Source organism: Podarcis muralis, chromosome 5 (assembly GCF_964188315.1).
Source record: "Podarcis muralis chromosome 5, rPodMur119.hap1.1, whole genome shotgun sequence".
Classification (NCBI taxonomy): domain Eukaryota; kingdom Metazoa; phylum Chordata; class Lepidosauria; order Squamata; family Lacertidae; genus Podarcis; species Podarcis muralis.
Genome location: NC_135659.1, coordinates 37,025,197 through 37,037,886, shown reverse-complemented (window position 1 = coordinate 37,037,886; position 12,690 = coordinate 37,025,197). Strand labels below are relative to the sequence as shown.

The window sequence follows — 12,690 nt, the reverse complement described above, 5'->3', positions numbered from 1 at the left end:
TCCAAAGTAAAAATGTTTATATACACAAACAATCTCGACTTGTCTTTGAACTCATGCCTAAAATCCTTTTTGTGAATAGGCTGGTTTTGGTTATACCTCATAGCAATTTCCACCACCATGGATAAATTTTCCTAGCTGCCACATTCCCAAGAATTGATGCTGCCCATATACATACCGGTAATTAGCTGGTTCACATGAGCCATTTTTTTCATGTGAGTGCCTACCCAGAGACAGTCAGGAAAATTCACATGTAAAAATAAACTGTTGTATAAACTAGCCTTCTAGAATGGCAGAATGCAACCTTTAAAAAGTTATTTTTATTATTAATAACATATTACAAGCACAGAGAATGAGTACATTTTTTTTCTTTTGCAAATGGGCACATAAACAGGCTATTTAAAGCATAGCACACACAGTAAACCAGTGTTACTTCTGTGTGGACTGTGTTGGCAGTAACATAGGAAACCTCCAAGGCAAGGGGAGGAAATGTGAGGTGGATTAATAGGTACTCTGTTCAGACTTCTTGTTTACTTCACTGCATTGGGAGCAGCTATGTTAAATAATAGAATTTCTTAACTTCAATCTGTGCACCAAAGATTGACAGAGGAAAAATATTTAGGATGAGTCAATTTATCAGGAATTCACTGTGCATTTCTGCAGCTGGTGATAGCATCTTTCCAGCAACTTCTTATCTTCCACAGGTTACTGATGACAGTTAAATTAAAGTAGCTTATCACTTCTGCTTCTCACTATTTTATGGAAAGATGTGAGATAAAAACCCAAGAAAATGTCACAGGTTTTGCTAAAGTAATCTAAGAAAACTAGGTATGGTAGCACATATTTCCTATCTATCAGCTAGGTGTGTTAATGTCTAACATTCTTTACCACATTATACCTGCATTACCTTCTGGCTTGTGACAGAAAATACTGACAGCTGACTATGGCCCAGTTCACATGTCGACACACTCATCAAGATATTAAAGCTTGGTGTATATAATATGGCTATGCTACTTGCACCATTATCAGGTTTATGAACCTCATTCTTTCAGCATTCTTTACAACATACCACTGATTCTTTCCTTCAGAGGATACATGGACATTCAGTGAAGCTACTCTTAAATCCCATTTGCTAGGGGGGAGAAAACATGATTTGTGCCCACTGCTAACAGTTTACGTCAAAGGAATTTAGGATGCAACCCTATACACAGTTTCCTAGAGTAAGTTATATTGAACTCAGTGAGGCTTAATCTGAGCACACTTCATAGGACTGTGCTGCCAGAGAACATTTTCTCTCTTTTTCGGGGTGGAGAGGGATGAATTTTACCAATTAACAAAAGTGAATTTTTGTCCTGCTTCATATCAGAAAACCTTCACAACACACAAGCCCTGCTCTGTAAACTGAGGGAGCTCCCTTGTTTCTGTTTGCATTGTAGCAAATATGTTCTCTTCCATGCCAATAACCAACAAAAACATATTTTTGCCACACAAGAACCTTGGCAGCTAATAGCTTTGGAACAGATGTATGTGATAAAAACTGCTGGCTGGTACAGAACACAAATTACCCTGTCAGACAGAAATCCTTCAGACCAAAGCCAAGCTTATAAGGGAAATATAAAAGGTACCCAATGTGCTATGCAGTTGCCTATACTCCATTAAGTTGCAGAACTTCCTTCAGGTACGCACATTTAGAACTTGAAAGTTACTGTACCTAGAATCATAAAACTAAAGAGCTGGCAAGGACCCCAAGGATCACTTAGTGCAACCCCCTGAGAGCATGAGAACAACTTCTTTTCTACACACAATTGGAGGGAAATGGGGAAAGGATCTGCATAGCTATGTGGTGATGTGGCAGAGACCTGTCTTATAATACTCTTCATTAACCCATCAGCATGCGTCCAACAGGAGCAAATGTTTATATATTTGCATGGTTACATCCAGGTGTATCCGTATATCAAACACAGGTATGAAATATTTATGTAGAACTGGCAAATTTTTGCATTTCAGACATAGTTTCTTGTCTCTTTAGGACCGTAGTAAGCCAAGGTTTCAAAAAGACTAGAGGATCCTCATACATAATTTCCTCCATATGCTTTTATTTTGCCCTACATTATGCTGCAACATCATCAACAGCAGCAATTTCCTGAATGCTCAGGATAGCTACATGAAACAGAATGGTTGATAATGTAGCCAGTGGGGCCAAGTGCACACCAGGTTTCCTTTTCCAAGAAGTTATTCTACTTTTTATAATGACTCCATTCCTCTTAGCAAAACAGAATTCATAATAATTTCCTTCCGCCTTAGTATGCATGACACACCTCTATTGGTTTCCTATCATATTAAAATGGAAAAACTATGCATTTGGGGATCAGATGTGACTGTTAGAATACCACTCCAGTAAAAACCAATACCTGTTAATTTACTAACGAACAAGGGCATAGTAGATTAAGCGCTCCATGCTCTGATCTCATAGTAGTAAGGGGTGTGGTTTTTATTACTCACAAAGCAAACAAATTTCACAAGTTGAAGACAACAGTGTTCGCTGAAGAAAGTAAAACACTGAATTATTACAAACACCTTCAAAAACCCTTCCAGAAATGACAGCTCTCTACTGAAGCATCAGAATACCTACTCATATTGGGGAGGGATGGGTCTGGTTTAAGATTGCTACCAAGACAGAACTTGACAGTTTACTAAAGGAAGGTTAATGTACAAAAAGTAAAAAAATAAAAATAATTTGTTAAAACTGACAACTGTAAATATCAGTGCTAGCAGAAATTTCCAGATAGAAACACATTGTAGTATTATAGGAAGGTTTTGCTTAGAGAAAATTTTAATTTTGTAATTTGCTCTAAATCTAAAGATTTGTATAATGTATCTTGCTGATCTGATGCATATATAAAGGCACATAATGCAATCCAAACCAAGTCTTTTCATTGAAAGCTATGGAATAAGCTTGCAGTTAAATAATTGTCCCATTTTTCACAACATATTGAGGGGTTTTTTAAAGTTTAAGAGCAGAACTTGTACAACAAATGTAAACACAGCAGGTTGCTTCGAAAAGGGTTGAACCCATTTTTAACTTGTTTGGAAGTTAAAAGATTGGTTCAAAAAACATATATTATGTAAGTAAAACAAAATACATTTTCAAATTGCTGCAACACTGTTTCATCTAGCAATCACTTTTCACATACCCCAAAGACACAGAGATGGAAGAGAACCCTGAATATCAGTCTCTGGTACAAAACATTTTTCACGTTATTCATTTAGAGCAAAGACATATAAGATTACCATTTTCTCCATAGTAGAATTCTTCCTTTTTAGTCATATTGCTGCTTCCAACTCTAGCAATGTACAACTACAAGGACTTTTCAGGAAGAACAGTTTGTACAGTGAGCTTATGTCCACAAAATACCATGTAACCAGGTTTAAAAATAAAACTAATTGAATGGCACAACCTCATCCAATAAGGATCGGCTCACAATGGGGGTGGGACTTACAACTAAAAGAAAACTGATATCACCCAGTGCCAACATACGGCTGCTGCTATAAATGTCACTCCCATAGAGAACCACCTCTTTTCCAAAGTACACAAATACACACACAGAACCCTATTCAAATCACCTAGGTTGGGAAGCAACATTGCCTGGTAGAGTTCTGAACTGCTACAAATCCTTTTGTAACTCACCAACTGTTTTCTTTGTCTTTGCTTTTTGTGTGTGTCTTTCCCCACCCCTTCAAAACTTGTATATTCTTTGCATGTGTAGACAGATTGCATTGCATTCATTGCAGTGGTATAAATATATCCCACACAGTCTGCTTTGTGTATTATTCAATTATTTATTTAAATATGTTAACAGCTGCAATCTCATGTTGCCTTTGCGTTAGTTGCTAAGAGGCTTTTAAATGCAAGTTAACCACGGGGTTGAGATTCTAGTTTTCTGTGCAAACGTGAGCATTTTTGGAGTTTCATTAATTTCAGGTAAGTTTTGAAGCAATTTTATTCACCTTGATTAATTAAATACCACTAGTATATCATGTTGAAGTCCTGTAGTAACATTGTGCAGACGAAAACAATGTTTCAAGCAGCATAGCCGGTGTAAAGGGTTTTGAGGGTATGATAACACACACATTCAGGATGTAAACTTCAGAGAATTGTTTAAAAATATTTCATATATTTAACTTTTTGTATCATTTTGTCTGTATCATTTGGTGCCCAACATTTCTGGCAAGTGTGTTTATAAATCAAGTTAAGCAATAACACTAAAGTAAGCAATGCAGTCCACAAGGTTGACATCGTGCAAGTTAATTGCATGCAAGATGCGATTGTATTTTATATCCTTTTTTAACAGTGATTTTTGAGTATTGTAGCATTGCTATTTTAATGCAGTCTGAAAAGTCACAATTAAATGTTGCAGAAATGTCGAAATGTGAAATGCTCTTGTTCACTGTTCCAGTCAGTGAGCGATGTTCTCCGCCAGGACACTCCATTATATTCTCATCTCACCAAGTTTCCCATTCACCTCCCAGGAGTTAGCTTGTACTGTATTCAGTAGCCGCTGAGCATGCTCAGAAATCATTGTAGTGTTCTTGGGGATTCCCCCTTAGGAATCTTTCTAAAGTTTTCTTTTTTTGTACTCCTGTAAACTTTGGAGTTCCTGCATGCCTGCTGACAACTCCCTCTTTTGCATTAATATTACTGTTTGGCTATATGGGCAACAGCACTCACACCTGAGCCTCAGAAGTAAAGGGAATGATGAACTGATTTTACCAAGCAGAATGTAGTTGACTGAACTGTTAAAAATTATATTTTATCATTCTGTTTTGTTGAATAGCTTATAATAATACTTTTGGATGTGTTGTTATGGCTAATACAATACACTGGAACCGATGATGAATGAATGGATGTTTAGAAATGGGGTCTGAATGTCTATTTTTATACTACTGCTCTGTTTCCTAACTGCATGCTTCAAATGCTTTGGTTCAAAGCTTTTCAATGCTTTGTGGGGGTTTTTACTGCAACTCTTGCAGGCCTCTATGCTTAGGAATGTGACCTTTCATTAAGAGATTTAAATACATTTCTGCATATATTCAACCATTCCTTTTCCATTATACTTTTCACCATTGCTTTCAATAATTATTCATGTATACACACAAAGACTAAACTGGAACACCTGAAAGCTAGAAAAATGCCTTTTCTCACATCTTCTTTGCATAATAGCTATTGGCTGCACTGACTTTGAACTACCTGTGCCATACACTGAGATGGCTGGTGGCTGTATGCACTGGCTTTTTACATGCTGCTGCGAGAACCTTTTCCAGTGTGCGGTTATCAGTGTAGGGAGTTATCTGCAGCGTGTGTGATAATGTCTGCTGCTTGCTTGGCTAGAGAAATATAGGTGGGAGAAGGAGAGCAGAAACCTCTGGCTTGTGTTTGGCTGGAATGTAGCCTAATAAGAGTCATATTATTATTGGGGAGCCAGCGTGGTATAGTGGCTAAGAGCGGTGGACTTGTAATCTGGTGAACCAGGTTCGCGTCCCCACTCCTCCACATGCAGCTGCTGGGTGACCTTGGGCCAGTCACACTTCTTTGAAGTCTCTCAGCCTCACTCACCTCACAGGGAGTTTGTTGTTGGGGAGGAAGGGAAATGAGAATGTTAGCCGGTGTGAGACTCCTTAAGGGGAGTGAAAAGGCAGGATATCAAGTCCAAACTACTCTTCCTCCTCCTCCTCCGCTTCTTCTTCTTCTACATATCTGCTGGCCCTGTCCCCCACTGAGATATGGGTTCTCAGGCTGAAAAAAAGGCTTTCTATCCCTATGATATGGACTTGTGTCAGGGGTACCAGAAGTTGTCAGATACAATATAGGGCATGTCTTATTAGCTCTGCATTGTCGTCAAAGGAAAATGGTTTAGCTGGAGTAGTTCTTTCAACATAGCCATTAACTGTAATAAAACCCTCCCCCATATTGGGTCTGACAAGGCCTAGGTAGGCACTTTATTATTATTATTATTTTAAAAAATAAATCTGAATTTTTCTCCCATTCTTTCCAGCAGGCTCAGAACTAGTTATCAACAAACAAATAAACATATGCATAAATTCAGAAGCCAAAAAACTCTTTTTGAAATATGTGGATTAAGACATATAAAACATATACAAGGGAAGCTGAGGCTCATACTCTGTTTTACTCTTGAACAAAAAGCATGTACTGCGAACAAAAGAATGACAAATACTATGACATAATTTAAAATACACTGCAGCTACTTGAAGCTTTTCAGAATTTCTGACCTTGTCTTTCATATTCATCCTTTGTTATCTTCTTTTAAATATGTACTGCACTTGACTAACATTCTGGCATGCAGCGCCCTGGGAGCTGCATTGTTTTGACATCTGCCAAATACCAGATAACCAGAAGACCACTTAGTGAACTTGGCTGCAACACACTTGGAATGGTAGGCCTGAACAATACTGTAGAATAATATGCAACCGAACTAAATGATGCTAACGGGCTAAGACTGACCTGGTTGCCTAAGTCTAGGGCAAATAATGATGAAAAATATCTCATACTGTCACTCCCCGGATGACCTGAATTGAACTAGAAGCAGTCTCCATGTAATATAAAACCCTGACATTGGGGAAGTTGTAAACAATCAGTGCGTTATTGGGACATTACTGAAATATTGAGCTATGTAACAGATCTTCTCTGCCTACATGCCTAATGAATGCTGCCATTTTGCTGTTTTTAAAAGGATAATATTCTGTTACTGTACCTATTATATCACCATCACCACATTTTACAATGTTAAGCACTGTGTGTGAGACTCCCATTATAAGAGGAAACCTCTGCTTTATACAAACCACAATGTCTTGTTTCTCTGCCACATTAGTAAGCTTTTAGAGAACAAAATGAATGAAGGAGGGATGCCAACTCACAGCCGTTCCAATATGCACAAAACTCTAATAGCCTTCCCGTTCTCAAAATTTGCTCTGACAAATCCTGGTTTTCAATGACATGCCACACATAACATTTTGCCTGCTGCCAAATAATAACCAACATTAAAAGGGTGTCATAATAAGACATACATCATGCATTTTAAAGCACAGATAAGCACTGACTTGAAATGTTACCAGCCACCTATTAACCAAACAAACCACAATTAATTCTGTTTATTTACTACAATTTGTCAGTTGTGGCTTCTTTCATCAGTTGTCAATTCAGCAGTGTGGTCTAGCAAAGGTGGGCAATGAGGATTATGCACAAACACAAAATATATATATTTTTTGTAACTCTTACCCATAAGAAGTTTCAAAAACATGCTCAAATTGATTTCAACTGGTTGTTTTTAGGCATATTTTACCAACCTTGCTTTCGCATTTTTACTTTTTATTATTATTGCTGCTTTATTGTTGTACTTTATTATATTTAATTTATATTATTATTGTTAGCTGCCTTAAGCAACTTTTGACGTAAAGGTGGGGTTCAAATTTAATAAGCAATTTTTTAAAAAAATCATCTAATTCCTTTGGATGCTAGCAATCTATTGTGGCATGTAGTGAGAATGAACATTTTATACCTCTTCATTTACTAAAGAAGAAAAGGGAAATTTCTGCTTCAGATTTTCAGATTTTGTTGTATAAAACTGAGCTGTACCCAGGGGTTGGCTAGGTTTGTTCCTACCCAGGGTGCAGGCCTAGAGAAGTGCCTCTCTACTCTGGCTCAAAGTGGTTAAGAGCCTGTCTGTCCATCCGCATGCTCCATGGACTACTCTCATATAAGAAAGAAGACATTTCTAAATAACTTTTTTTTTTTTACAATTTAACTAATATTTAAAATGTCCTGTTGCTTAAAATGAACACACACACAGGATATACAGCACAGTATGTGTACAAGTTGAGAAAGCTTTATTATAAGATCTGCCTAAAGACATGGTCCCTATACACAACCTTGGATTCACTGCATAACTCGGTTGGTTTAGAGCATGGTGCTGATAACACCAAGGTTGCAGGTTCGATCCCCATATGGGACAGCTGCATATTCCTGCATTGCAGGGGGTTGGACTAGATGACCCTCAGGGTCCCCTCCAACTCTACGATTCTATGATTCTGTATGTTTAAAGAAGTATCTAGTATTTTTTTAAAATCAGTGCGCTGTTACGTTTATACTTTTGCTTTCATAAGATTGATTTGAATTCTGTATTTGTAAAATACAACACTATTTAACTACTTCTTTAAAAGTTCATTAAAAAGAGCAGCAAGATTTGTTATAGAAAGAAAAGTGCAGTACCTAATTAGGCACTTCAGTACTTGCTTTATAATCCCACATGCCCTGCGGTTGCTTTGCATTCTGAATCCTTAAACAGGTCCTTTTAAAACTGTGATCTAATATAAAATAATTAACATCTTTGCTTGTTGGGAGATACATTATTAATGCATATATAACACATATAAGCTGTTACAAACACGCACACACACACACACACACACACACACACACTGGTGCTATAACTGAAAGATGGCTGGTGAATTTAGCAGGAGAGCAAGAAATAGATGAGCGCTTGAAAACCAGAGGGGGGAATGAACCAAGAAGAAAGTCTGGCTGGAATGAGATGTTTGTGTGGCACTAAAAAGGGAACAGAGAACAGAGGCATTGGTGGGGAAAAAGAAATAGAAGTATACTTGGATCATGGGGCAAGACAACACATTGGCTATATTGGGTCATTAGACCTTTTGACTGGAATGATCCAGAAGTTAATCTGTTTAGCTAATAAAGCTGCAGGTTCCTTTGGACTCAAGTGCCTCAGCATATCCTGAGGCAATGACATGCTTCCACAAGACTCTACAGCAGGGACTGCCGACCCGGTGTGTGCAGGTGCCCACAAAGGCCTTCTTTGGTGTACCCCAGATAAATCATAACCCCTCGGTTCCCAGTTCTCATTTAAAAAGACAAAGTTTCTAGCATTTTTAGAACCTGAGATATGAGGCAAAACATACAGATACCATTCTTCTCAATTTTTTGCGCAGAACTAGCCCATACATGGAGATGGAGAGGTGTGTTTGTGGTGTATGTTTGCAAGCAGGGGTTGAAAAATGTATGTATGAAATATGTATGTATGTGAAATATGTATGTATGAATATGTGTGTGTGGTTTGTGAGAAAGGAAGAGATGTACTTGGGTTGAGGGATATATTTATCTGTGGCCTGTATATGTGAAATGAACGTGTGCATTTGGGAAGAGAGCAACCAGCAATGCCTGTACTCGGCCCCCTCCCATGACAGCCATGTTTTTATGCCACACCCCCACAGAAGTGATATCACTGGCGCCCACGGCACTTTCTCAAAATTAAAATGTGCCTTGCTGGACCAAACGTTTGGCAGCCCTAGCTTTGCTCTACAGAATGTCCGGTGTGGGTGAATGGCAGTTCCTGTGAAGAGACAAATGAACGTGTACGTATTCTTGGAATGAGTGCAGACATATTTAAATATTCTCTGAATTAAATTAGATTGACATCAGCTGTTTTGCAAGACAGAATTTTTTGCTATTCATTGTTCGCCTTTGTACAATTACCAGTACAGTGCAAAAAAATATAAAGATGTTTCAGTGTCAAGCTAATTCTGCCTAACAGTGAAAACAAGCACTTCCTTCCCCATTTTTTCCAGCAGGCAATTTACATAATGCAGTATATTGAGGTTAAGTTTTCACATCAACACCAGCCTCTTTCCAATTCCTGCAATTCAAGGACCGCATGGTGTTGCCCAACGCCCCCCCCCCTCCGCCGGCACCGAGGCATCATTATAATGGGAACAACCTGCTCCTTCAGTTGCATAATGGCAATCAAGTTTGAATAAATCTCACTTAGCAATTAAAACAATCAGAGAGCAATGCCGTCTCATCTACTCACTTAAAAGGGGGAAAGCAATATTCGACTACAATAGTACGAGCAGAAATATACTGTATATGTCAATAAAATATGCCAATACAGAAATAAATCAGAATTAGTTGTGTTTCCTCTAAGTCTATGCTTCCTTAACCTATCTGTTTCTCAAACAGAAGTCCATTAATCTATTTGGCAAAACACTTCTGAAAATGAGTGATATTTCAAAACCAGTTTATGATATTGCCTTGGGAAAGGAGATAGCTGTTCCAAGTTAGGGTGTTGGGGGAGGGGGCAAAGCTGAAAGTAGTTCTATGGATCTTCTGAGTCACATGGCCATTCTCTTTTCTCCCAACGCACATTAAGTGGCTCACAAGCTATTATTCATGTGACAGTGATTGCAATTCACCTATTTGTCTTCTGGCTTTTTAATGCTTCCTAGTTCAAATTGTGATGAGATTTTAATAACTGGAAATCACTTTGGGGTTCTTTTTAAGATTGGAAAGATGATATATTTTATGAATAAATTAAAAATATGGCACAATTATTTGTGTTCATGCTACAGTGTGATTAAAAGGAGAAAGTGCCCCTTTTCTTTTACTCTCCATATTGAATATATTTCTATACAGAAGCCTGCTTCTACATACAGATCTTTAGGGTGTTTTTACTGTAGGGAAAAAAAGGTGTCATGAAGTTGTTACAGGAAGTGTTACATTTTTAACCAGTGCTTTTCTTCTAGAAAAAAGGTGTCAGTACTGCATACCCTTGAGGTACGTGGGTGGCGCTGTGCTCTAAACTACTGAGCCTCTTGGGCTTGCCGATTAGGTCAGCAGTTTGAATCAGCGCAAGGGGGTGAGATCCTGTTGCTCTGTCCCAGCTCCTGCCAACCTAGCAGTTTGAAAGCATACCAGTGCAAGTAGATAAATAGATACTGCTGCGGCGGGAAGGTAAACGGCATTTCTGTGTGCTCTGGCACTCATCACTGCCCTCCATGCACCAGAAGTGGTTTAGTCATGCTGGCCACATGACCTGGAAAGCTGTCTGTGGCCAAACGCCAGCTCCCTCGGCCTGAAAAGTGAGATGGGTGCCGCACCCCATAGTCATCTTTGACTAGACTTAACCGTCCAGGAGTCCTTTACCTTTTACCTTACCCTTTCTCGTATTAGGCCTTGGCATCACTACACAGATGGAGCTATCAGAGAAATACTTCAGAGTCCTATAATTTGATCCAGTATTAATATTTTAATATCTTCCTAGTTGATCATGAATATCTTATTTACCTCTGCATATTTTCTTAACCAAATCTGAAATCCTATACCCTTTTACCTGGGAGGAAGCCCCACAATGGGACTTGAGTAAACACATTCAGGATTGCACACAATTTCCCCCCCAGACCAGTGTAAGTTGAAAAGCACTAGCACTTTTGGGTGAATGTGGATGAACTTCTGAATATGTATGTTTATTTGAGTGAATATATACTTATCTGAGTAGTCAAACCATATTCACTTTATGCACATTAATTTTAGAAAATACAGATATATGGATATGAAAAACTGGTGTTGAGCTAGTTGGGCACTGTAATTGTTTGACATTTTGATTGCTAGATGTCCTTTCTATATTCTATTAGACTTTTATAATGACTTAGGGGTGAAGAAGGAGGTTCTCTCTTTCTACCTTGGTCCTACTTCTTGAGCTATTATGTCCCGGATGCTGTGTAAAATTAGCCTTGCGAAATGACAAGAGATATAAATGACGTATAAACGTCTGATGTAGAATGATTATAATTATCATTTGTACCTTCATACGCAGTAATGCAAGTCAGTCATGTTTAATTTTCCAGAATGATTACATTTCCACTTCACAAGAGAGGAAGTTAAATGACCTGCATGGTCCTCACATTTTATCCCCTGCACCCAGCCACTATTTGTTATGATTGGTCTCAAGAAAGAAAAGAAAAAGCTCCAGAAGTCTATCCGTGTTAGAGTTTGGGAGCAGAAGAAAATTTCAAATATGCAGATAGATTATTCTCTCATAAAATTCAGTCTCTAATGTCAACACTGAATTGTTGAATCTTACACGACCAGTGTCCAACAAGGAATGTACCCACAAGTCCTCTCCACCTCTTCTGCTATTTGTTTACTTTCAGTAGGTCCTCTTCTGTTTTTCCTTGGCTAATAAAGGCAGTGTTTGGATTTTATTCATTCATACAACTTCTACATACTAGCCCACTGTAGCATGAGGTTGTTCATAATCAATATTAAAAGACACATGATTTCTTTAGGGATAACTGACTAAAACATTCTTAAAGATTTATTACATGAATTTAGAAAACAAATGCATGAAATGAAGGATCTGAGTGTTCCAGTAATGCTAGGATTCTTAACTATGGGCCACTTTTTGGTAACAGTCCTACTGTATGAAGGTCAAAGTACATGATACACATAGGAAGCTGCCTTATATCAAATCATACCATTGGGCCATCAAGTTCAGTGTTGTTTACATGACAATAACTGTCTGAGGTTTGGGATCAGGGGACTTTCCCAGCCACAGTGGGAGATGCCAAGGATTAAACCCCTGGATCTTCTGCATGTTAAACAGATGTTCTACCACTGAGCTATGACCCAATGTTTGCCAAACTTGGGTCTCCAGCTGCTTTTGGACTACAATTCCCACCATCTCTGACCACTGGTCTTGCTAGGTAGGGATAATGGGGGTCATACGCCAAAAACAGCTAGAGGCCCAAGTTGGGAAACACTGCTATGGCTGTTCCCCACTTGTCATGCATAGTGTGAATCTGTTCACAGTTTGCTTTTTCTTTACT

At 38.4% G+C, this 12,690-nt stretch overlaps 1 protein-coding gene across 6 annotated transcripts in view; it reads right to left on the bottom strand.

Moving 5' to 3' along the window:
* SLC44A5 (solute carrier family 44 member 5) overlaps positions 1-12,690 on the bottom strand; it is a 155,269-nt gene that overhangs the window by 83,745 nt on the left and 58,834 nt on the right. Inside the window, exon 1 of one of the 6 annotated variants that reach the window (XM_077928580.1) lies at positions 3,289-3,388. The exons of 4 other annotated variants lie outside the window; for them this stretch is intronic. In XM_077928580.1, the coding sequence (XP_077784706.1) occupies positions 3,289-3,325 (37 nt within the window). In that variant the 5' untranslated portion in view covers positions 3,326-3,388. Of the gene's footprint in view, positions 1-3,288; positions 3,389-12,690 lie in introns of those variants that run through there. One more of the 6 variants, XM_077928583.1, reaches the window with a different exon arrangement.